Source organism: Takifugu flavidus, chromosome 11, assembly GCF_003711565.1.
Source record: "Takifugu flavidus isolate HTHZ2018 chromosome 11, ASM371156v2, whole genome shotgun sequence".
Lineage (NCBI taxonomy): Eukaryota > Metazoa > Chordata > Actinopteri > Tetraodontiformes > Tetraodontidae > Takifugu > Takifugu flavidus.
The window spans coordinates 15223102-15249391 of NC_079530.1; the positions used below are offsets into that span (position 1 = coordinate 15223102).

At 47.2% G+C, this 26290-nt stretch overlaps 1 protein-coding gene across 7 annotated transcripts in view; it reads left to right on the forward strand.

The window, feature by feature from the left end:
* zmiz1a (zinc finger, MIZ-type containing 1a) overlaps positions 1–25841 on the forward strand; it is a 72435-nt gene extending 46594 nt beyond the window's left edge. Inside the window, exons 4-25 of one of the 7 annotated variants that reach the window (XM_057046595.1) lie at positions 2720–2828; positions 5012–5125; positions 6859–6964; positions 13699–13734; positions 17722–17857; positions 18620–18734; positions 18857–19077; positions 19158–19359; positions 19453–19734; positions 19982–20161; positions 20290–20358; positions 20455–20620; positions 20735–20876; positions 20958–21168; positions 21280–21385; positions 21542–21702; positions 21777–21844; positions 21926–21994; positions 22079–22347; positions 22431–22639; positions 22989–23237; positions 23418–25841. In XM_057046595.1, the coding sequence (XP_056902575.1) occupies positions 2760–2828; positions 5012–5125; positions 6859–6964; positions 13699–13734; positions 17722–17857; positions 18620–18734; positions 18857–19077; positions 19158–19359; positions 19453–19734; positions 19982–20161; positions 20290–20358; positions 20455–20620; positions 20735–20876; positions 20958–21168; positions 21280–21385; positions 21542–21702; positions 21777–21844; positions 21926–21994; positions 22079–22347; positions 22431–22639; positions 22989–23237; positions 23418–23525 (3288 nt within the window). In that variant the 5' untranslated portion in view covers positions 2720–2759 and the 3' untranslated portion in view covers positions 23526–25841. Of the gene's footprint in view, positions 1–2719; positions 2829–5011; positions 5126–6858; positions 6965–10399; positions 10614–10667; positions 11163–13698; positions 13735–15510; positions 17648–17721; positions 17858–18619; positions 18735–18856; positions 19078–19157; positions 19360–19452; positions 19735–19981; positions 20162–20289; positions 20359–20454; positions 20621–20734; positions 20877–20957; positions 21169–21279; positions 21386–21541; positions 21703–21776; positions 21845–21925; positions 21995–22078; positions 22348–22430; positions 22640–22988; positions 23238–23417 lie in introns of those variants that run through there. The other 6 variants (XM_057046597.1, XM_057046596.1, XM_057046600.1 and 3 more) reach the window with 6 other exon arrangements.
* Positions 25842–26290: the final 449 nt, after the last annotated feature.

The window sequence follows — 26290 nt, forward strand, 5'->3', positions numbered from 1 at the left end:
GGAAGGCTGGTGGCTTTTTACAGAGCGTGATGGTGGGAGGCAGGGAGAGGAAGAAAGGGAGGCGAGCCGAGCTGAGTGGTGTTGATTGGCCTGTTTGAAAACACATGAAGTGCAGGCAGAGTGCGAGGAGCTCTCAGTGCGCCGGGAGAAAGTGTCGCTCTGCGCCGTGTCACGCTGCAGCCCAAACCACATTAGAGCAAATGAATCTATTCCACCTTCTGTTATGGCACCTCCTGTGCAGGGCCCCAGGAAGGAGCAGGGGAGGGAGGGAGGGAGAGGGAGGGAGGGAGGGAGGGTGAAGAGTGGCAGGAGGGATGGGATATGAGGGACAGGAAGAGGAAAATGATCGAACTGAAAATGGAAGGTGGTGGGAAGGAGTCGCATGCTGTGTGGCTCTAATGATGTCCGAGGGCTGCAGAAAGGGAGAGCAAAGAGCGAGAGAATAAAAAGGGGTGGTTGTGACTGAAGATGGAGAGAGAGGAAAGAAATTCCCCCGCTGCGTCCAGTAAGCAGAGCAGATACTTGTTGTCTAATTACCGGTAGTTAAATCAAAATCCATCCAAACTTCTTTACAAACCCCCTTCCTATTTTATTACAGTGCAATGGCATGAATCCAAAGTGTTATTCTTCTGCTGCATCACAGAGAATCACGCAGCAGCATAGAGGAGTGTGAGATGTGTATCCCTGTCTGCTCACCTCCACGAAGAAGGCTGCACTCCACTAAGGTGGCAGTCATTTGTCTGAGAGGAGGACTCGCTCATGCTGTGAGTGATTCTGTGTGTGTGTGTGTGTGTGTGTGTGTGGCTGCAGATAATGAAGAGATAATTTCAACACTTTCCTCTCTTGCCTTTCCACGCTGCTCCATACTTCAGTGGTTTTCATTATACTCTGCTTTTGTTTCTGAACACTTATTTCTTGCCCCACTTCCTCCGGCTAGGGTTACTTTGAAGGGTTTTTGCCGCTTTGTAAGAAGAGCAAGTGTGTGTGTGTGCTTTCTACCCCAGACAGTGACATAACCAAAATGGAAAATTTCTTCCAGTGTGGTGTCATTAATTGTGGTTTTATGACTTGGTTTCATAGCAGGTCGCTGTTTAAATGGAGGTTGAAATATGCACAGGATAATCAGATGTACAATCTTTTGCATTTCCACTCTCGTAAGCAGTGTTTACTGCTGCTGATTACGATGTTCAGAGGAGACGATTCTGCAAAGATTAAGTCAGCGCTACAGAGTCTTAATCGGAAAACAAATACCGTAGTGGGGAAAGCAACACAACGCCATTCGTCACGCTGCAGCTGCAATCAGCATTGTTAGCCTGGTAGGTCTCCTTCTGGTAGAGATCTGGCAGACAAATGTGTTATTTTGATGTTGAAGAGGAAGGGTCAGGAAAGGGAGCAGAGGGAGGAGGAGGGGGGGATACTGCCATGCTTCCCAATGAAGCATTGGTGGTTATGCAACACATTTTCTCCCAGCAGGGGGTGTGGTCTTCAGGGTGGTCAGTCAAGATTGATTTCCTTTTGTTACGACTCCTTCTACGGATCACCACCCGAGGGGCCGGCCCCATTTTCATATTCAGGTTTTCTTTCTCTTGAGGAGTTGTGGGTGAGACATTATGTAAGCACAAGAGATACAAGGGGAAAATGACTGTTGGTACATATCTGACCCCTCTTATCAGCAAGTGTGTTGGGACAGCAGGAAGAGGACCTGGAGGAGTAACAGTTAATCAATAGCCACAAGGTCAGGTGGCCAGCGCTGGGCTGGAGCGTGCCCTGTTAGCGTTCTGTGGAGCAGCGTGGCTGCTGGAGGGGATTTGTAGCACTTGTCAGGGTTTAAGGAGCCCTCTGCGGACCACTTGCTCTGTGTGCAGAGTGTGAAAGACAAGCTGGTTAGCAGCAGGAAAGGGAGACATCTGCTGGATTCCGAGAGGAACGGCACTGCAGAATGAGGCCACACAAAGGTTTGGCTGCGATACATGTGATTAGGGCAGTCCGACATGTCCGCATAACCTGTAACGAGCCCTCCACCTGCCCACATGATCCGCCCTCACTCATGCCGGTTTTATATCCAAAACACGATCTATTGTTTAAGACCGTGCAAGTGCACTCCAGGTAATTCTCGCCTGCTAATGCTTAAGCTCTGAGGATTAGTAACACACCCTTATTCTCAAGGTGTTCCTTTGAAGTTTTACCTAGCAGCTAAATCTCGGTGTAGAAGTCCTGTAATTCCAGTTTTTGGGTTTACATACTGTTTGTGCGTCGTAAAGACACAGAGAAAGTGAACATGCTTTCAGTTCTCTTTCAGAGATAAGGAGACTAGACTGAGCGTGAACTCTCCGGCTGAGCTTCCATCAGCTTCCTTCTCTCGCTCAGTTTGTCACAGCGGGGAATCTTTGAGGGACCCTTTATCAGTGCCGGGCAGCTTTTTTTGAGGCCCCCCTGACACACACCAACCTGTGGTTTCCCACTTTGTCTTTGGTGTGGGGAAATGTGAGGGCCAACAGTGATGCACAGAAACATACTGGGATGGTGAGGGGAATGGGGTGCCTGTTAATCCCGATTTCTTAAGAGTTGGTCGGAAAAATGTCTGTCGGTGAACGAAAAAAGAAAAGCAAAAGTTGCCTTAATTGCTGATTGGCTCATGTATCACCAAACTGAAACCCTTTTCAACTGATGGGCTAAAGAATCGTGCTCACAGACCTTTCCTTCTTCTATCGTTTTACAGAGTAAAGACATTTTAATGGCGTCCCGGTAGAGACACCAAGATGAACACGTTACCGTCAATGGACCGGCACATCCAGCAGACCAACGACAGGCTGCAGTGCATCAAACAGGTGTGTATAAAGAATCCTTTAGCCCCGTTCAGAGCTGTGAAAGATGGATTTTAGAAGCGAAGAAACAAGACTCTCCATTTCCCTTCCTTTCCCATACTCCTTTCTGCGCTCACAACCTTATATGGACATCAGTTTTTCTTGCCATTAGCTGCAGTCACACAGATCATGTTGCACGGGGTCAGAGAAAGAGAGAGAGAGGGAGAGAGGGAGAGAGTGAAATCTGGCAGCGAACCCGAGAAGAGACTTCAAAGAGACATGCAAACCCCCCCCCCACACTCCTGTCCTCACTTTACACTGTGTTTCTGACTCCTGATGCTCACACGCTCTCCCCTGTTGTGATTTTGCTTAAATGTTTCTTTCACTTTTCGGAGAGACGCAGACGTGACAATCCAGCCTTACATTGATTGGTTAAATGGGAATCCTTCCATCCCGTTCCCAGAAATGACTCCGATTGGCTTTTTTCTTTGCATGCATGATGCCAGAATTCTTTCAGAAGCCCAAAAATGACAATTAATTAGAGAACTCAAAGTCTCTTCAGTTCTTTTCTAAAGTCTTAACCTGAAACGACACATCTGACTCAATAAATGTGGTTCATATACTCTTTGATTGATGTATGAAAGAAACGTAGCAGATTTGAAAGGCTGTCGAGTTAGTGAGCTGTGAGCTCTGCTCAGGGGGCGTTGTTTTGGTTCAGAGGGAGCTGCTGGCAGAAAGCCTGCCGTTCTGCTAGTTTTCATGCATCCAGGTAGGCAACGGAACAGCTTGATCCGTGGCTGGCCTGGAAATGGGTAAGTCACTCCGTCTGTCAAACGTCTGGCTCTTTGTCTGCTGACACCCCGCCGCCACCGCTGCTGCTTAGCCCTCCCCGCCTCCCTGCTCTTGTTCTCACCCAACCCTGAACGGCAACAACAACAACCAGAACGAGCCCCATCCTCCTCCCAGAACTCGGCAGGGCCATTTCACTCCGCTGTCCTCCCCCTCACACCAGAGTCGGGCGAGGATGGAGGGGGGCGGGGGTTGTCAGGGAGTGTCGGTGGCGAGCGCCGTGGCAGGAAGAGCTGTGGGTAAAGATTTGGACAGACAGCCACTGCTGTGTTAGTTCTGATTCCTCCAGCGCTGGAGGCTGATGTGCCTCCCATCAAGTAGCAATAATGCCAGATTATATCACTCATCTTGAGCAGGCTCTTCTCCTCCCTTTCACTCTCGCTGCCTCTTACTCCCTTTTGCCTTGTCTCCGAGTCCACGGCTAACTCTTTAACGACTAATCTACACATCGAAAACGATGGGGAGGTCAGGCTAGCGATATCACAGGAGGCTCTCTGAGGCTCCCTCTGCGGGCCCGGCTCACACCACAGCGCGAGCTCCTGCCAAAATCTGCCAATTCTTTTTCAAAAAACACTCACCTCTGCTGGCCCTAAAGACAATAGTTCAAGCTTCTCTTCAAGGAAACAAAACGTCTCAGCTCCAGATGAGAATAATAAACACTTTCAAATGGACTCAATCTCGGCGACTGGGCGCACCGCGGCTCAGCGCCATTTCGGAACTATTAACCTTCTGAGCCACGAAGAAAGGGAGCCCAATTTTAAAATGGCTTATTGTGTCCTGCCAGCCCGAGTAGCCTTCAGACACTGGGAAGAAAAGACTGTTTCAGGCCTCAGTGAACAAGCAGGAGAGACAGACAGACTGAAAGAGATTAGACAACACACCAACGGCGCATATTGAGTCTGCACACATAGCTGCCAGGACCAAGGTTGTTTTCTTTGTGAAGAGCCAAGCCAGTCAGTGGACTTGCGGTGCCGAAGCTCCGTTACACTCTGAGAACAGCCAATGAGATGAGGGGAAGAGGATTGGAGGGGAAAGGTTTGGTTGCTGCGCCGGGTCACGGGGGTGAGGGCTGGGTGTTGCCAAGAGAGATTAACTGAAAACACTGGCATCATTGTTGATACGGGTGTGATCTTCTTCCCACAATGCAGCAGAGCCCCGAGTGAGCGTGCACTGGAAGGAGGCGAGGTCCTCACAGGGTTCCGCAGAAACACAAGACATTAAATCGAGGCGTTTTGGGGGGAAGAGCCAAGGCTGCAGAGCGATTTGGTTTCAGTGTTTTTCTGGCTTGTACTTGAAAAATAATACTCTTTATTTCCCATTGTTTCTAATGGCTATCTGATTTTTCTGTGTTTGCACAGCACTTACAGAACCCGGCCAACTTCCACTCGGCAGCCACAGAGCTACTCGACTGGTGTGGAGATCCCCGGGCCTTCCAGCGACCTTTCGAGCAAAGTCTCATGGGATGTCTGACGGTACGAAAACACCAATTATGGTTTTCGATGTGTTTTTTTTCTTTATTTATTTCAGGTGCTTTTGAGGAGACGTGAGCAAAACAATAATTAAATGTTTGACAGTCAGGAAAGTTTACATGCTTTTTAGCTTCATAGTCCGGAACTTTTACCAAAAACAGTGACTAAGAGGCTGACGTCACAGAATTTGGAAGCAGGCTTTTATTCAAGGTTAAAATCTGTGCGCACAACAAAAACAGGACAGCGGTCAGCAAATATCACAGTTCGTATCCACCTGCTCCCGACAAAGGGTCACGGTCACCACAACCGCCATGGATATCACCGTGTGGGACAGAGATCCGTGTCCCCGGCTCAAGTGGTAGCGTGAGCAAACAGATGAATGCTCATTAATGTGCAAATCACAATAAAAGCCTCTTAAAGGCTGATAAAGGGCTATACAAAGGAGCCCGCCACTGAGGTCCTTCCCAGCAGGAGGCGGTTTCCATCAGCGGGATTGCGGTCCCCCTCTTCTGTGGCTTTATATGTGGCAGGAGACAGGAAGCGTTTCTTGGATGCTGCCTTCGTTGTTGCTCCTTTGAGATTTGATGTGCGTTAACCCGGTCGTCCTCTAACCTGTGGCGGACGCTTGGATTCCGAGCCACCGAACGATGGCGTAACAGATCAGTTGTGCTGCGCTGTCTGCTCGGGTTTTGTCTGTCATTATGCAAAACGCGTCGAGAGGCAGCGACTCGTCAGCGTCTTTAATCCTACATCTCGTTTCTGTGGATCTCATCGACTCTTGAAGTTTATTTTTACGTAGACTAGATTAAACTACAAAGCTGCTTCTTTTATCATGACGGAAATATGCAAATAAGGATATAGATGACCCAGTAACCTATTGTTTTCGTTTTGAAAGAGCCTGGATGTGCATCCTCAAAGATTAAGCTGGAAAAGGCTTATGAGGCGAAACACCGTTAAATCCATGTTGGATCCATGTTCGCGTGTGCACTGGCTCTGCGCCTGACACAGGCCACAGCACGTTCACACACAATCCATGATAACATGACTTCATTATGTTTCAGAATGGTCACTATTTGCGCTGAATAGATGAGTGGATGAAGGTGTTTATATCTTGAGTCATATCCACATTCAGATAAATTCAATTTATTAGCCTTGTTGACTTTTATTTTCCATCAGATAAATAACGTTTATTTATGTAATGGCTTCGCTTTCAGCTTGGAAGCAGCTGTATAACCTGCCCTGTAAGCGCTTTATCGTTCCCCCTGGCTGCCTTGTCGACTCTCGGCTCTTGAACTGTGTGTTTTCAGGTCAAAAGGGAACAGAAGAGTTCTTGTACGGGCATTTAAAAACCAACAGGCTCTTCCCAGCAGTCATGATTTATCTGTCCTCCATGTCCTGTTTTACTTTCCTCCCTAAACAGTTTAATTCTGGAATCGCTGGGTCATCAGTCATCAGAAGATCTAACACGGAAGCAATATTTTACCCTTTGTTTTGCTGTTTTAACCTTCTCGGTTAATTGAAGAAGGCAAAATTTAGCCAGCAGACAAACTGTTCATTTTAGGAGCAGAACAGGCTTGTTTAGGGATCATCCTCACTGGAGGGTGCAGTCTCCACCTTAATCTCACTCCGTCTGTCTTTATCTGACAGTGTTCGGCGCATCTCCTTTCAGCAACAGCGTTATGAGATGACGTAAATTTGATTCAGCGCCCATTCTCATGTGCCACTCTTCCGTCCAGGTGGTGAGTCGCGTTGCTGCTCAGCAGGGGTTTGACTTGGATCTGGGCTACAGGTTACTGGCAGTCTGTGCTGCCAACAGGGACAAGTTCACTCCCAAGTCTGCAGGTAAGACCCAGCATTTACTTAAATAGCAGTGTTTGTGTGCGTCCACGTGTGTGTCTGCATGGTCGCACATCATCGCATCTTAATATATAATATAGTAATATATATCTATCTATATATACACCTATATAGCTATATATAGAGATATATATTTGAAGAAATGGTTGTGTGGCTAAAAAGAAAGATAACCTTAATACAGCAACAGTTGGTTTACCTCTGAATTCATGTTTTCCCTCTGTGTCAGCTCAAACGGCAGTTCAGATCAGGTCGTATACACCCTGCACACCCACAGAAGCAGTGGTTCTGCTTCCGTCTGACATTTATCTATCAAATCTAACCGCATCTAACCGTTCCATAGCCCCCTCGCTGCCACCTCTGGTCCTGCAGGAGCATCCTGTTTTTATGCAGAGAGAGAGAGAGAGGCGGGTGACAGGGGAGGTCCCGCAGATGCGTGCCGGACCCGCCAAAGCTGTAACCAGCCAGTCAGAGCACAGCTCAACCTTTGTTTGGCAGTTACATAAGCGACGGCGAGAGAGTCCAATATTCCAATTTCTTTGGATTTCCTGACAGATGGAACGTGTCACTGTTTCGTAACAAGGATGGCAGTAATGCTCCTGTAATGCCTCACGCCACCTGCACTTACATATGTGCGGCGCGTCCGCTTTAGCTGTTCAGTTCCGCAAAGTGAAGATTTATTTAAGATGAATATCCTCTTTCTGCTGCGGTGGGAAGTGTCTTGTTGGGAGGAACTTAAGTGGTCAGACAGACGTCAGTGTGCAGTATTGATTGCCGCCTTGCTCTCTCTGTCTGTGTTCCTGTGTCAGGCTAATGTGATTGCCAGCCAGGCATGGGCTCGGCCCGGCTGGCTGTCAGGGCCCCAACTGACAGTCAGAATCAGCCCCTGCCTGCTGATAGTTCTGGGATCTAATAAAAATAAGCACTGGGTTTCAGGAAGAGCTGTTTATGCACTGCAGACAAATGGGGACTGTAGTGTGATTATGTTGGGGGGGGTAGAATGCTGGCAGTCATCGAGCATCCGTCCTGCCCTCATGAGGGTTTCTGTCTGAAAAGGCAGACGGGAAGGCGGCAGAGGAGACGCGCCGGACACCTGAGCAACTGCACATACGTAGTTTCAATGGTACAAGCAGAAAAGAAGCCAGATGAACAGCTACCGATTCATCTGCTGCCTGAGCTGTATGAATGAGTCTACGTGCATTCAGCAGAATCTTCCCACAGTCCATATGGTGACATGGCGACAAGGATCCGAAACCTGAGAGCCCAGATTAAGGAGCAAATGGTCTGGGTTTGCCTCTCTGTAGGCTCCTTGGGCGACGACGCAGACTCCTCAAGACTGTGAATCAATCGCACTCATGCTGTCACTGAGGGAATCAGTTAAATAGATAAAGCAGTAATTCACACCCAGCTTTTTTTAAATCAACAGTTTGACAAAAGAGAGTTGGGTTTGAAATAAACTGCTGCGGGAACACTTGCATTGCTGCAAATGTTAGATATTTTAGGGTCAACAAAACGGTCGATTACCAGGTAATTCTGAGTGTAAGGCAAGGTTTCCCTTTTTTAATGTATTCAAAAATACATCCTCTTATTTTTAGAGGTGCCAAGGCACTTTTGTGTTTATTTTTCGATGTCTTTCGCAGTCAGAATTCCTTCGATGTATGTTAAATCAACATGGCAGCACTGTGAGACCTGTGGAGGTTTCAGACACAGCAGACTGTCTGAAGATTGTCACCCTGCAGAGACGCATCAGGATTAGCGCGCTGCTCTAATCTGGAATCAGCGAACGAAGAGATTTATGTGCTGTTAGCAAACTAGCATTAGCACAGTTACCTCTTAAGCTGCTTTTACAGTTCGGGAACTTTTTCCAGGAACCCTAGGAGGAACCTTGTTACCACACAGACTGTGGTCTAAATGTAGTTCATAAAGTCTTTTCCAACACTGGGGAGCTGTGGGACAGTGAATATTCCTGATTGGCTGAAGCTCTTTGATATGCTCCTAGGGTTATAGGTCATGGTGGAAAAAAGTGGGGAATCTACATTATAGTTTTTCTTGTTCACTTAAATTCTTCAGTTGTTTACTGATTTGTATTGTGTCCCATGCTGAGACATTAGATGTTACTATTATCTTGGGTTTGTAGGGCAGCTATTATGTTGATAGGTTGTTAATAGGTGTGTGCCGCTGCCCTACAAACACACACTACTCTGAGCTATTAGGCCACCGTGAAGTCCGCTAAAAACAAATCAGATTAGTCACGTAATCTGTATCAGATTTGACCCTTTCCTTGCTTGCCGAGGTAGCCGCTGCTCTCACGGTAGCATATTTTTGTTTGTAATGAAGCAGCGAATAATAAACCACCGATGGCGTCATTATGAAGTCGGTGCTGAGAAATGCCCCCATCCCGTTTGACTCGCTTGCGCGTGATATCACGGTGACTTCACGCGGCTCGGATTAAAGGTAGGTGCTGATCTGGATGATTTTTACCTACATAAATGACCTCCCTGTTACGTTTCCAGCTGCAGGCTGGCGCACAGTTGGGTGTTTCTCTTTTCCCGAGAACAATTTATGTTATTGGCGGCGTCGGCGAGACAATTTTGTCAATTGTCCGGCAGGAAGATTTGGGGTAAAAGCGGCCGGTTGGACTGAATGATTGTTTTTTTCACAGTGGGCGATTGGTTTGCTCACCTCCACCCGCTGGCGTCTGGCTTTTAAACTGTATTTGCGGAGTTGTCTGCACCGGCTCAGACAAAAGAGTGCACTCACAGGCAGGAAAACAGCTGCTTTGCTGTGTCAACAGTGACAGAAAACTTCCAGGGTGTGGCGATACTCGCCCACTCTCAATTCCTCCCGTCTGACACGTCTGTCTCAGTTTGCTTTCAGCCGATTGATTTACTCACCCCCTTTCCCTCCGTCTTTAAGCTGTGCGTGGAGCCAGAGGAAGGTGTGGGCCTCCTGTGTTACTGACCCAATCAACCTTACAGACTTTTATATTTAATTACTGCTGAGTAAGAGCAGAGCGCTGAATTATTAACAGGAAACCAGGTTTATTTTTAGCCAGCGGGTCTCTCCTCTCACACTCTCCACTGGTTCGCCTCCGATGATGAAACCCCTCCGCAACCGAAAATGTGTCTTTGCAACTTCCGTCTAAAGTTTACACAAACAAACCTCAGCGATACTTATTAGTGTATCGTTTGGAGTGTCAGATTGGGGGTTTTCCTGTCGCTCTCTGTTGTTTACATTGGTTGATCATCTATGGATGAGTGATACGCTGAGACCTCCGCCCATCCATCTCAGACTTTAAGCTGGAGTTGCCGAAAGTTCTGCTCTTTCTCACGCGCAGCTGATGGGCTTGTTTTGCTAAGGAAAGCCTTATTGGTGACAGTTGAGGTCTCTTGCTGGTGTGTGTGGAGGGTGATTTGGGGAGCAAAGAGGAGCAGAACTCCAGCTCTCTTCTCTCCTCCATGTCTGTTGCTGCTTTTGTGTTTTTGAAGGAGATTTAGCTCCTCCCACGAATGCAAGTTGGCAGCCTGTTCTCCTTTTTGTTTCCTGACACACACTGCTTCCATGTGCGCTTCTGTTTTTCTTTGCGGTGGCGGCTTAAAGAAAGGCTAACACATCAATAACGGCAGCCAGCAACAGGGTGAGAAACGGGGATATCTTCGTTTATCTGTACTCCTGTTTGTCTCTGCCTGCTGTCTTTATCTCTCCCTCGTGTCCTCCCTCCTCCTCAGCTGTCTCCTCTGCTCCCTCTGTCTCTCCGCCTGCCTCCTCCAGAGTGCGTTGGAGCCGGTAGCAGGTACAGCGGGAGCCCATTAGTGCAGAGTCCAGCTCTGATTGGATAAGCCGGAGAGACCAGTAGACTGCCTCTGAATAATTGATGTGCATTGTGCAGACACTGGACAGGGGGGGGGGGCAGATCAGAGAGCACGGCAGGAAAAAGAGTGAGCAAAAGAAAAAGAAAAAAAGGGAGAGAGTAAGTAAGAAAGAGAGTGAGTGAGTGAGTGAGTGAGTGAGTGAGTGAGTGAGTGAGGGGAGAAAGGGATGCGAGCAGACGTCCAGGAGGTTTGGAAGCAGCAGGCACTTTGAGTCGCTACTGGCCTCTGCAGGAACAGGAGCGTTTGTGACACCAGGCTTTTCTCCGCTGTGATGGGAATGAGATGAGATGTGCAGGGACTCTGCTCGGCTCCGGGTAAGTGTGCGCGTGTTTGTGTGTGCACGTGTGCGGAGGGCCGGTGCAGCACTTCAGTCTAAGATGATACGAGTTTACACCGAAATTTTGAGTCTTTTTTTTTTCTTTTTAACCTTCAGCACTGGTCGTTTTGACTTTGTTCTATCTGATGCAACTGTAATTTCCACTGCAGTTAAAAACACTGTCGCACCAGACAGGATCAGCAGGGATCAGCTGATCACTGGTTGACCTGTTAGAGTCACATACCAAACATTGTAAGGAACTGTAATATTTATCGTTTTATTGCTGTTTTGGGCTGAAAGAGAAAAAGTTGTGTGTGTTCTGTCTGTGGAGGCGGCACCATGATTTCCACTATAGCACCAAAGGCAAGTGTGTGTTAGTTTATGACCCACTTTTCTGCTCTGGATCCTTTTTTCTGCTCTGCAGGCCTGGAGGAGGACAATACTCTCCCCTGAAAGGCCTGTTTTTTTGTTTCTGTTGTGTTTAATATCCCATAAAGGGATGAAACAGTTGCCTCTTATGAATGAGTTGAGGGTATTTGGGCAATAAAACACAGCGCTGCACAATATTCATTCAGCATTTAACACAACCTCGAATCTAACATCTTAATTAATAAGCAAGCCTGCAATGACCTTTAAAGAGGCGTGGAGTGGCTGCGTCTCCCCTCCTGCCCCTGGTTTTGGAACCTCTTACTCTACATCTTTGTTGTGGAACTATGTGGCCTTTCTGTTGGACTGCTTAGTGACTCATTGCTGACATTTGAACTACGGAGCATTTGTTTGCAACAAGGTTGGTTTTTTTAAAATGATGAATTATTGCTTAACATCTTTTTCCTCCTTCCTCCCATTTAGCAGCGAGCAGCCAAGTAAATCAGAGTTAAATGTGTTTCTGGAGAATTCGGAGAATTTCTGGAAGCACAAACAGTTTCATGGGAGATAAATATTGTCAGCAGGCAGGAGGGGGGCCTTCAGAACACTCGCACGTTGTTTGTTGGCACCTTTTCCCGTTCACCTGCGGAGGCTGCGCAGCTGGAATTTCTTTCTTCATCAGATCGCTGCTGCGTTTTATCAAAACAGCAGCTGTAGGAAATCAGAATTCCTGATTGTGTTTTCATGATTCTGCCGGAGGAACAAACTCGGGGAGAGATTAAGCCACACAATGAGGAAGTTGTGTCAAGTAGTGGGCCTGGTTATAATTAGGCACGTGATATCTACCAGTTCCCCTCCAGTGGTGGAGCTGCGAGTGGCTGGCAGGAGGAGTTCATTCACAGTTTGTTGTTCTCTCCTCGCAGTGTGAGGCACTTTGCTGTATAAGTACTTCTTCAAAAACACTGACAGTGAATGTGTTTGTTTACACAGCGGCACAAAGCCGAGGTTTTCTTATTTACTGGGGGGAAAACTGTCCGTATCCAAGCAGCGTGTGTATGTGTGTTTTTTAGAGGTGCAGTGTGTAAATATGTATTTTTAGAGCATGATCAGACATATGCCATCCTACGCTGGCTCGCCGTGATTGCTGAGGCATCAGATAAAGCCGTCCGATACAGATGTGGGAGGTCGCGACACTGGAGGTCTGTGGGGGAAGCCACACACACGCGCGCTGACTCACGGAGCATGTGACGCGGCCGCCCAACAAAGCTGAATTTAACACTGGTCGCTTCAGCGGCATGACTTGTGTGTGGTGGGAAATGTGCCGGACGCGTACCCGGAGAGCTGCGTGGTGTCACTCCGCATCAAGCAGGGCTGGAACCAGCCTCCATCTTGTCAAACACAGCGTTTCCTCAGTCAGATGTTCCGCCTCCAGAGAAGGATGTGGTGACGTTGCAGGAATGTTCTCTCATTATCTTTCCCGTGAGGTGACGCCGCGACCTCCTGTAGCTGTGCATTAACGTGTAACAAACAAGGCACTAATGCTGCCTCTTAGTATTCCTGAATTATGTTTATTCTGTGCATTTGAAGCTGAGTCTGTTGAATTAAGGTTAATGTATGTTAACCACAGATATTAATCACGCTATGAACTGGAACCCGCTTGCTATTTCATTCTGGTCTCCATGAAACAACAACTTTTTGGCTTTTGTCCTAATACATATTTAGTTCTTTAAACTTTCGAAGCAGTCTTCATGCCATGGGGGGCCGCGCTGACCCTCACAGGCCCGTCTTGATATTAAATCATCTTTGGCAGGTTGAGAAAATGTCAGCACATTTTGGTTTATATTCAAGCTCAGTTGAAACTGAAACAACCCAGACTTGATATTAAATTCAACAGGAAAACAAGCGCGAATTGGACCATGAATAGTTATTGCAGCACTTTTCAGAGGTTACAGATGCTCATATTTGTAGCCCTTTGTCCACATAAGACCTGTAGAGGACGTCTTACATATTTATTAAACACAAACACACGAGTCAGATGTGTTTAGTCACATGTGAGAGGTTTCCCAGCTCGGACGTTTAGCCAGATTTAGCCGCTACATACTGCATAATGTTTGGTGTGTTCTTGTGACCCTGTCCGCCATTTAAAATGTGTAATTTGAACCCCACAGAAACCAGCACCTGCAGGAGATGTCAGAGTGACTCAGGTAGAGACACCCTCCCTTCCGGGCTGCAGCATCTTTTTTTGGCTTGTGACCCACACACATACTGGGGAGGGGGGGATCTGCCCACTCCCTCCATCCCCACCTGTCCTCTGTCTAGCATCCTTCCATCCATTTTCTCCCCCCTCTGTCCTCATGTCTGGTGTGCTGCCAGAGGTCATCAGTGACATGATCAACCAGGGAAAAAACAACAAACCAAGAGTTGGCTTGTTCAGTGAGAGAAAGATTTAAAAAACCCCAAAAACTAATGAAATTAAACAAAGGCACGAAATTTGAATTCAGATGCTGCTTCAGATCTGTAACACGTTTGAAGAGTTGGTAGAATTAAAGGCACGGTTTTGGTTTTTGGAGTGTGATTTCTGACAGGAGATGAGTCTCTGCAGGGCACGTTTGAGTTTGTCTGCCTCCGAGCTTTGAGACTAAAGCCCATTTGATATGCTTTTCTCTTGAAAGAAGTTGGCTGAACAGAGAGGGGGCAGCATGGGGGATATCATTGACTGCTTAAATGGCTTCCATCACACCTCAGCAAAAAGCATGATTGTTTTTTTTTGTTTGTTTGTTTTACTTTGCAGGATTTTCTATCCTCTCTATATTTGTCTTTTGCATAATTGACCATATTGTACCCACAGCACAGACCTACCTGCTGTTTCCCAGACCTCTATGATGATCGATTCTGAATTAACGCCTTCTTTTATTCATCCTACGCATCGTCTCAGAGAGCTTTACTGTCGTGCCCGTGTGTAGAAGCTTTGATTGATCGATGTAGCGTTTGTAATTGTATTGCTACTGAAATATCTGGAATCTCTCTGTTATCTAATAGTTTTGAACACCATCTTCTGCTGTGATACATAAAACAAATGAACCATTGATGTATTTCCATATTTTAACAAGCTTGTCATTGATGGGAGCTGAAGCTCTACTAGCCGGGGCTCTCAGGTGCCACCTTGCACGTGCAAATAGACCATTAGTGATTTTACTCTAAAAACAAAACCTGTTCTTCCCCGTTGACGAGCCCTGCCACCATGTCCAAGGACGGAATCTGTGTGTCTGTTCCCACTGGCTGTTGGATCATTTTGGCCCTTTTTTGCCCCTCTTTTTTAGTGCGCTGCTCTCTCCTGCACAGGAAAATTGAAGCTTTCCTCTATAGTCCAAAGCACATTTGGTTCAGTGATTCACACTCCTGGGAGCAGTCCAGCGTGGTGACAGTCCTCCGCTGTGTGCTTCAGCCTCATGGTTACATACATGAAAGCAGGCGCGAGGACTCACATTTAAATTGCATCAGGTGTTCATCAACAAAGTGGCGTCCGTATTGTGTAGCTAAGTGAATTTGTGTCGGGCCACACACACTTACAGCGTTCTATAATCTGATAGCAATATGTTGTGACACAAACACGGTGCTTTCAGCATTCATGGTAATTAGCATTGAGGTTCCTTGTAATAAAAGGGCTTGTGTAGACACACACAAAAACACACACTCTGTCATTAGTTAATGGGCCTTGCAGCCTGTTACCATGGCTTACTCTCCCTCCCTGCTGCTCCCACAGGGGCCGAGGTGAGGGGAGAATGAGCCGGGTCTCCCGCTATCAGTCACCCATATGGGGTTTAATATGGCTGGAGTGAGGAGGGCCCATATGTCTCTGGGTATTACTCAATTGAAAGCTGGAGCTTCTCGGAATGGGGGCTCTTCTGGGGGGGTTAAGGAGAGTTTCCTAAAAACAAATCTGCTTATCTTCTTCTCTCCTTGCTGGCGGGGGAACAGAACAAATCAGCTGTTAGACGATCAATTCAGAAACTCTTATTGACGTGTCTGTCTGGAGTTTTGGAGGTGTAACTGGAGCGATTATCTATGATTCCATTTCCAGAGTCCAATCATTTAAACAAAAGGCAATAAATGCTGGATCGCTTTCCTCACCGGCTGGAGTGTTTTTGCAAGTTAGAATGAACAAACCCAACAAGTACCGATCCTCGTGCTGACGCGTGTGCCTCAGGACAACAGAGTAGCAGATAGGCCTGTTGTTCCAAACCGGAGCGACAATCTCTCAACTTCCCTGCCTGACTGGGAAGTGTCACATCAACACATCACGTAGCATTGAGGTTCTGCAGAGATCCTCTGAAAATCTGGGTAAAGTCAGCTGATTTTGACTGTTTCACGTGTGCGAGTCAGTAATTCACCAATGAGATGTGAAGAAGGGGACAGACATTAGACGTCTCTATGTCGATATATGACTGGGGCGTGGCGTTTAAGGTTGACCTCCTTTGAGCAGAGCCAGACTGTGGAGATCATGAGATGATATGCCGCTCCGTATCGCTGCTGTAAACAGCCATTAGCTGCAGGAGCACCCAAGGCTGAGCAGCACGTTTTACTGAAAGAACTGTGCAAGTTGCAGCTTCTAAAAGTACAATGATGTTTCCCAACCATTTTTATATCAAAATAGAAAATTGTTTGGCACTAGAAAGAGTGTAAGAACACCACTGGTCTGCATTCCAAAGTTGTTGGATATGCTTTCAAATAAAACTGCCTCCGACATCCCATTCTAAAAAATAACACAACAAGTATCTTTTACCCTGATCTTTATCTGCAGCCAAGAGAAACAAAAGTTTAAAAATAAGGCCATTATCAACTGAGTGGCTCCATCCTTTCATTTATCCCAGTTGTTGTTTGCTGGTTATTTATAAGAACCGTAATAATAAAGCATAAAAATGCATTTGAAATGAACTCATGACACAGCGTAGCTCCCATCCCCCAGACCTCGCGTCTGACAGCACAACTTAAAGTTGTCAGCAGGAAATTCAAAGGGGACGAGTGAGGGGGTTGTGGGCGTGCAGCGTTGGTGAAAAGGTGGTGCAGCGGTGGGTGTGTGATGGTGTTGGCAGGGTTTTAACATGGGGGTGGACAACGAGGTGATAGCAAGGTCGCGCGAGCTGTTCCAAGCTCACTAAAATATGCACATTTCCTTGAGTGGACCCTCTCTCTGTTATAGGCGACCTCTGGCCTTCGCAGCTTGTTAGAGTTAGTTGCTCTTGTAGCCACACTGATGTGCTAGCTCACCTCCTCCGTCTCATTGCGTGATCTTTGGGTCCTAATGGCGGGTTGCCAGTCGAGGAGGCAGTTCCTCGGTGTGGAGGTGGTGATTTAGTGAGGAGATAAGCTCGCTGTAATGGCAGGGTGGAGTAATTCCTCCTTAACTGGAAGGTTTGCCTCTCTCCGCCCTGCTGGAGAAAATGTCGCCACTTTGTTTTTCATTCCTCTCCTCTCGTTATCTTTATCTAACTTGTTTCTCTTCTTGTTTATCTTAGTAAAGAGACCCATATACACTCTGCATATTCAAACCATAAACCAAGCATGATCACATCCTGGGAACTTGTGTTTATAGGCCGATTAGGCTGAAATAATGTGTTAAATAATTGAATTTGATCCCAAAATGTTGCCTTTTAGTGAAGATTTTACAGATTTTACAAGGATTTTAACGTTGACTTGGACTAAATACAAATTGAATTAAGAATTCATAAATATTGTTTTCTTTTAGAAGGTAAGACAGTAGGTAGTGTTAGTGCTCCTCTTTTTTGGGGACCTGGGAGGTGTGGAAGATAGACCAGTGTTGGTGAGGTGTGAAGAAAGCGGAGGAGTATGAAGACGCCACCGTTTCATTTGTGTGCCGCAGATCATGTTGTCTCCGTCTGCCTCTCACGCTCCATTCCAGCCCCTCCCTCTCTGCACCAAATAACCTGCAGGTCCTTTGTGCTGTACAAGAATTTTATTTCCTGTGATGTTAACTGTAAATAATCAGAGCGGATTTGCTGTCATACGGCGCCCCCTGCTGGATTTAGCAAAGACTGCAGGCTGATCCATCACTGATGATGCATTTTGCTGCCCACGTGAAAAAAATCATCAAAAAACGTGTGTGTCGTGTTGAGGTGAGATAAATGCACAGAATGTACATTCAAGAGTGTTCATATGTGTTTCCCTCGCAGCCCTGCTGTCGTCGTGGTGCGAGGAGCTGGGTCGTCTGCTCCTGCTGCGTCACCAGAAGAGCAGGCACAACGAGCCGCAGGGAAAAGTCCCCATGCAGCCGAGCATGAACAGCATGAAGCCTGGGCTCACTCACAGGTTAGTGGGGGGGGTACTGCTTCAGCTTAGAGCTCAGACCCTCTGTTTATTTGACAATGTCCACTTTATTGAGCAGTAAAATACAGGAAACCTAAGTTGATCAGAAGTTTCCTCTCATCGGGATATTATCTCAGATTTGTCGCTCATGATACTCCCAAGCCGAGCGAGGCGGGAAGAAGTGAAGTCACATCTTTGGAGAACATTGTGTGCTAATACCTCTCTGACGGTGAAGCCAAGAGTCAGGCCTTGGGTCAGGCTGTGCTTTTAAGAGGGGAAGATTGAGCACATCGACCAAGAAAAACAAGAGTCTCTCCAAAAACAGCAGTTTCCTCCCACTTAACTGGACACATGCCTCTCCCCAGGAGGCCCCAACCTGTTCATTAAATAAAACACATCAGCATCAACTTGTCCAGATATTTAACTCAAATGTGAAACGTTCCAACTGCTTTGGATGGCTATCAACCCAGATACATAATTTAACTTAATAAAAGGTCCGTCTGAGTGCACACCTCCTTATCAGTTCAATTGGAGCTCTTGTACTCATCGCTGTGCAAGCATTAGCACAAATCCTGGATAAAAATGTGTTTTGAAATTGGATGCCAAGCATTTCTAATGGCCTCACATTTGGCAGACTGATTTCCCCAGTTATTTGCATTTTTTAGGTAGATCCTCATCTCTCTTGGCTTTCTATTGGTTATTTTCTTGGCCAGTTTACCCAAGTGTGACGTTAGGCACATGTTTTTGTTTTCGTGTACTTTCTAGTGATGGTTCCTTTCCCTACGACTCTGTCCCCTGGCAACAAAACACCAACCAACCCCCTGGGTCATTGTCGGTGGTTACAACAGTGTGGGGTGTGACCAACACGTCACAGAGCCAGGTACAGTATGTCCAAACATCGTGTCAGGATAAATTCTATTTCGCAGGCTTACGGCAGCACTGCACACTCTTCATTTATTTGACATCAGTCATGGTTGTTGTATCGTTCACTGGTGACTCCAGGTGCTCGGGAACCCGATGGCAAACAGCAATAATCCCATGAATCCTGGAGGTAACCCTATGGGATCAGGGATGTCTGGCAGCGGACCGGGGCTGAACTCTCCTCAGTTCAGTGCTCAGCAGCAACAGTTTCCAACCAAAGGAGGTTCCAACCAGTCGTACATGCAACAGGGGATGTACGGCAGGCCTGGCTACACTGGAGGTCCTGGTGGCTACAGTGGGAGGTAAGAGTCTGTCTTTTGTAGAGAATGTGGCCAGTAGCATTTCCTGTCATCATTAAAAGGTGTTCTGTGTGTTTCTGTAGTTATTCTGGAGGCCCAAATGCCCCTCCGGGTGGAATGGGAATGACCTCTCACACGCGTCCCCCTGGTGACTTCACCCAGCCGGCCGCCGCCGCTGCGGCAGCCGCCGTTGCTGCCGCTGCCGCCACTGCGACGGCCACGGCAACGGCCACGGTGGCAGCTCTGCAGGAGACCCAGAACAAGGACATGAACCAGTATGGACAGGTACAACACGCGTCTGCTAGCATGTAGAAATAATCACTGCAAAAATAACCACTGATCCACAAACCACCCTGAAATCTCACGTCCCCCCTCCAGATGTGCTCTTCCTTCCAAATGGGCACCGCTCAGGCCTACAACAACCAGTTCATGAACCAACCGGGTCCCCGAGGCCCCCCTGGAGGGATAAATCCAGCCAGCATGGCATCTGCCATGAACAACCCTAACATGAGCGGGCCTCCCATGGGCATGAACCAGGCTCGAACTCCTGGAATGGGGCCCTTTGGACCTCACGGCCAGAGGATGCCTCAGCAAGGTTACCCAGCGGGACCTCGACAAGGCATGCCCATGCAGGGGATGAAGAGGCCTTATCCAGGAGAGGTGAGTGGTTTCAGTGGATTGATTATCCCTGACAAGGGTTATCTGCAGGATTAAAACTGTTGCACTAACATTCCTGCCTGCACAGTATTTTTGTATTTGTACTGAAAGCATCCAGGCTCCTTTTCAACTGTTACTCAGTCTTCACGGTCTCTTCTACGTCTTTTCTGCTCTCTATTGTTCGTGCTTTCGCCCTCCTTGTGTATGAATCGTATCCTTACCTCTATCTTTCTTTAATTTATTTTTACAGGCAGGTTATGGGGGTCAGCAGTACGGACCCAACAGTCAGTTCCCACCACAGCAGGGTCAGTACCCCACATCAAACACGTCCAGGCCTCTGTCATCGCCTAATTACCCTGGCCAGAGGATGCCGGGGCAGCAGAGCCAAGGACAGTACCCCTCTGGCATGCCCATGGGTCAATACTACAAGGTCTGTTCCACCATATGTTTGTTATATTGTCTACTGTAGCGCATAGTGTCCACTATAAAAAACAATAATATGTCTGCTTTAAGAGTAAAAACTGAACAAGAATGTATTGTTTTGCATTTCTTATACAGCAAGAGTCCTTCAATGGTCAGAGTACCAACTTTTCTGGTGGTGGATACTCGTACAGCCAAGGCAACGGGGTGAGTTTCACCAAGCTGTTGCTCTTAGATTTGACGTGGTCGCACATGTGAAATGAGCTGTACAGAGGTTTTCATTTACTGACTTTCCTTAAACAGCCCCCGCGGCCTGGAAACTACCCCCACTCTCCTGTCCCTGGAAACCCCACACCCCCTATGACCCCAGGAAGTGGTATTCCACCATATCTGTCACCAAATCCGGACGTGAAGCCCCCGTTTGCGCCTGACATGAAACCAAATATGACAGCGCTGCCGCCCCCTCCAGGTGAGCGTCCCAGACGAGCGTCCTCTTTGAAGCGCACCGTGTTTCCTTTGATCTGCCGTGTTGCATGACTTTGACGGTTTCAAATGTCACCTCTCGCTTTCTCTTCCATCTCAGCGAACCCCAACGAGGAGCTGCGGCTGACGTTCCCGGTCAGAGACGGAGTGGTGCTGGAGCCGTTCCGCTTGGAGCACAACCTGGCCGTCAGTAACCACGTCTTCCATCTACGACCCTCCGTCCACCAGACGCTCATGTGGAGGTAGGACGGCGCCACCCCAGAATCTGTTCTTCCCCCTCCCTCATTCACCTTTTAAATGCCACTCTCTGCTGCCCCCTGCAGGTCTGACCTGGAGCTGCAGTTTAAGTGCTACCACCATGAAGACAGGCAGATGAACACAAACTGGCCCGCCTCCGTCCAAGTCAGTGTCAACGCCACGCCCCTCACCATCGAGAGAGGGGACAACAAAACATCCCACAAACCCCTGCACCTGAAGCACGTGTGTCAACCTGGGAGAAACACGATCCAGATTACCGTCACCGCCTGCTGTTGCGTGAGTAACCGTGTGCAGATCTCATCACCGCGACGGTAATTGAAGTGTTTAGCGGCGTGCTATATAGCGCTGCGTGTTTCATTTTCTCCTTGTTTTAACGTTGCCTCGCAGTCTCACCTGTTCGTGCTGCAGCTGGTCCACAGGCCATCTGTGCGCTCCGTCCTCCAGGGGCTTCTAAAGAAAAGACTCCTTCCTGCAGAACACTGCATCACCAAGAGTATGTCTTCTTTTGTCAAATATCATAGTTAATATGCAAAAGAACATCTCAATTACATTTGCCTTCGCCTGCTCCTCTGTTGTTTTAAAATAAACCCTGGTGCGTCGCCAGCGAGTGATCGCAAAGTGAAACTTTCCCTCTGAAACTGTGTTTCAGTTAAGAGGAACTTCAGCAGCGTGGCGGCCTCGGCAGGAAACACCACTCTCAATGGGGAGGACGGCGTGGAGCAGACGGCCATTAAGGTCTCGCTCAAGTGTCCCATCACCTTCCGGCGCATCCAGCTACCAGCACGAGGACACGACTGCAAACATGTGCAGGTGGGTTCAGGTTCTGGTGGACTTGTGTGTCCCTGACAAACAGCGCTGGAGATGAATTGTCCTGTCGTCTGCAGTGTTTTGATCTGGAGTCCTACCTGCAGCTCAACTGTGAGAGGGGCACGTGGAGGTGTCCTGTGTGCAAGTGAGTGTTAACTTGAGCTTTTTGGACAAGGCCATCGTGAAGATTCTTATTACTGAGTGTTATTTTGGGTTTTTTTTCCAGTAAAACAGCATTACTAGAAGGACTGGAAGTGGATCAGTACATGTGGGGAATCCTCAACGCCATCCAAAAGTGTGTTTCTTATCTTCTGAGTTCAGCCCCAACTCTTGGTCTTCATAGTTCTGTGATGTAACGTCCCACTTTCTTATTCCACAGTTCGGAGTTTGAGGAGGTCACTATAGATCCCACGTGTAGCTGGAGACCCGTCCCCATTAAATCTGAAATACACATCAAGGAGGACCCTGACGGGCCACTGGCCAAGCGTTTCAAGACCATGAGTCCCAGTCAGATGACCATGCCCAATGTCATGGAGATGATCGCTCAACTTGGGCCGGGTCCAGGACCGCACGGACCGGGTCCCAGTCCCTATACGCCTCACCCCGGTCAACATGTCAGTGGGAATGGGGGAGATTACCCAGGAGGAGGTACACAAAGCCTGATCCTGCCGAGCACTGTAAGAACAAAATAGCCATCATCTTGACACTCAAATGTCCTTTTGTTCCCGAAGGCAACAACTATCACAGCCAGGGGAACTTTGACTTCCCTCATGGGAACCCCTCTGCTGGGGGAGTGGGAGGAGGTGGAGCAGGAGGTGGTGGTGGCGGCGGTCCACCAATGAGCGACTTCATCCATGGACCCCAGCTCTCCCATCCCCCAGATGCCCCTGGCGGTCTCCTTCCCCAAGAAAAACCCCACAGCCACGGGATGAACGATGCGGTGAGCAGAGCGTGTTTGACCCCTCGATCTACCGACCTCTTTGCCCCAGCGCATCATTTGATTTGTCCAGCTTACTCCCTGACAGTGTGGCCTAGCATAATATGAATCCTCAGGTAGTCTCTAGTGTCTGAAGGGGGCGCCACATGCTCATCTCGCTGTGTGTAGTCACAGCTCCACATGTCTGCTGATCACGGCTGGCTTCCATTAAGGAGAACTGTTCCATATTATTCATGCTAGTGCTCATTTCGCTTTACCTGTCTTTCTTCATGCTCCCGTCACCCCTTCTTAACACGTAACCTCTCTAATCTTCCTCCTTCTCTGGCTTTCTGTCTCCCTCTCGCACCTGCAGATGTCCCATCCCGATCAGTCCCATAACTCCATGCAGCAGATCTTGCATGCGTCTCCCCACCCTGGCAGCCAATCAGGGCCTCCCTTGCATCACAGCAGCCAGTCATCTCAGCCGCCGCGTCAGTCGCAGCCTCCGCCGCAGCCTCAGCCAGGGCAAAATAGTCACCCGCACGGTGACATGAACTTTAACCCCTCCTCAGATGGCCAGTTGGGTCAGGGAAGCCAGGACATGCCTGAACCCTCCCTGGACGTAAGTGTGCTCGCTTTCCGGTGCCATAACTTACCTGTTAACAGCTAACATTGTCTGCCGCAGCCGCTCTCGTCCCCGTGGTCGGTGCGCCGGTTGCTTCTCTTTTTCTGTGTGTCGCTATAACAACACACTCCGTCCTCCTCGCCCGGTCTCTCATTTTGCTCTACTTTTTGTCCACAGCTGCTTCCAGAGCTGGCTAACACAGACGAGTTACTGTCTTACCTCGACCCCCCTGACCTCCCCGCCAACAGCAACGACGACCTTCTCTCCCTGTTTGAGAACAACTAGCCCCGCTGCACCCTCCCGCGTTGTGCTCGGCTGTCTGTCCTCAGACACTTCACCGTCCTGTTGACACTTGGCGAAGCTTCCTGTGTTCACACACACACACACGCGCGCACACATGCACACACACGGTCTGATGGCGTGTGGCATAAGGACGCATCTGAAAAGAGGGGTCTGTTTGGGAACTCCGGGGGAGAAAAGGCCACTCGTCCCCTACTCCCCACCCCCCCTGAACGCATCATTTACAGCCATGGCACTAAAGTGGTAAAATAAATAAGATGTTTGTGACTTTTAACTTGTGCAGCTAAAAACATCACATGTAAACAACACAGGGGAGAGTCATCAAAGGGTTGTAGCTCTGTTTTTAGCCATTTCCTTTGTTAAAAAAATTTAAATATGTTCTTCCAGACTTCCCCAGACGTATGTGTGCGTGTGTGTAAAAGGGACAGATGAAGGAGGAATAACTGACTTTAAGAGGTGACTCTGTTCTCCTGTAGCTCCTCCGCTCTTCCTTGTCCATGTCTTTGTCCACAAAGTGCGCGTGTGCCAATGGCTCCTGTCGTCTGTGTCCAGCCTAGATGTGCTTGATCAAACCGCATTTTTTTTTCATTTTCTGTATATTTATTGTTTTAATTTTTAACCATTTGTCTTATCTTGACCCAATAATGCCCTGAATCAGATTCCCATTACCAAAGTTGTCTATACTTGGCCTGGATATCATGTCGGTGTAAAAGCAGGATTTTAATATGTACGCCAGTTTTTAAATCACTGTGTTTTAAACGAACATTTGCACGACCCTTTCCCCGTTTTTCGTTGTTTTGTTACTGTCAAGTTGCGTCTTTTAAAGCAAAATCCATCCTGCATGATCTGACAGTGTTTCCAGAGCTCTTGTATATACCTTGTGTAAATATTTTGTGACTGTACAGTACGTCATACTGGTAACTACATGGTACTGTACGTCTGACAAACACAGGTTATCCCTGAACTACCAGTCCAGAATTGTGGTAAATTCAACCGGTCGCACTCTCATCGGCCTTGTATCGAGCACCCGTGTAGTTTTCCATCACCCTGAGAGTCAAATCATCTTCAAGGGAGCAGTTTTTTTTCCCCATGCAGAGGGTCCTTAATGCAGCTTAGAGGTCCGGATTTGTGTTTTTCTTTCAGGTGAGATTGTGCAAAAGCCTCTGCGTTGTTCTGTGGCCTGATTTTTTTTTTTAAATAACCTTTATTAGCAGTAGAGGAAATACCGTGTGTTTTCGTCCCATTTTCTATTTTTAAGTTATATTTGTCTTGTTTTCATGGCTGTTATACCCTCCAGTTAACGCGAGGTGGCGTAGTTTCCCCCAATTTGAGACGCGTAACCAGCCTGATGAACCAAATATGAGAGGATCAGATGTTTGTGTTTGTATGTCTGTTGAAGACGATGCACTGCCGCATTAGGATGATTTTTTTTAAATTATGATTATTTCCCTCTTTGACGTGATATTGTAAAGAGTAACCTTCCACAGAAAAAAACAAAAAACAACACATCATTTGAGCCACACAAACTGTACCGTCTGGTTACAGAGGTCAGGAATTGACTGTTGGGCTTAAAAGAGATGCAATTAATGTAAAAACGAATCATAGAGCAGGAGTTCGTGGCAGAGATAAGAGGGTGGGCACGGGGGTGTTAAGGGGAATGTGTACATAGTGTAAATGATAAATAGAGACACGCTAACAGAATTGTATTCATTTTCTCCAGGGGGAGTGTGCATAGTGTATGTAGAATTTGTAAAGCTGCCATGATCCTCCTGTCGGACATTAAATTGGCAAACTGAGTCTGTGTTTGTGTCTGTGCAGACCTCTCTAACCACACCTGTTCATTTATGTAAGATATTTTATGTACCCATTCACGCAGGGTTTCCAATGAGAGAAAAAAAGACTTTTTTCTTTTGTGTAATATTAAACTTCTGTGTATTACCTGTGTACTTTATAAAGGTGCTACAAAATTAAATAAACCTTATGAGGTATAATTGGGACTTGGAGGCGCTGAGCTGTGATTGGCTCTGGAGGGTTGTCTCCAAACTTACAGTTTGTAAAAGATTTTGTCAAATTTCTAACTTTTATGCAATGTGGCAAAAGATGCTATAAAGGTACAATCTGAAGCGATTGGCACAGCGAGCAGCAGTTGTCTCTTTGGTTTTGTACATTCTATGTACAATCATTTCATACTCTAAACTGGTCAGACAAACATTGTGATTTTTAGTCTTGCAAATCTGTATGTAGTTAGACGACGTGACATCCTAATATTTATCTAATAAATATGTATTCAGATGAAACACAGTCAACAGCCTCCGTGTCTTCTGACATATAATGTCTAATAAGAGCTGAAAGATTTCATGAAAAACCAAAATTAATCTATGCTGCACAAACCATAAAATGTGTAAAATGTGTTTAGTGCCAAACTTAATGTGTGAGATTTTGATTCAGGGAACTTTCCTGTCGAAATTACGCAGTTCATGGGTGACAAATCTGACCTTTTTTCTTTATTAAGGGCTTTACAGACCCCCCGCCAAAAAAAAAAAAATTAAATACTTTGGTCTGGGGGAAAACACTACATTATTACAAATACTACATGACATAAAAACAACAAAATCTCTCTTAAAATCATCATATCATCTTTCTGTTTGATCATGTGATGCCTCATGCCACTTCAGTGTCTTTTAACTTGGTTAAAATGTGATGTTAAAAAGTTCAAGAGAGGAAAAAAATATTAAATATTTGTTTGTTTT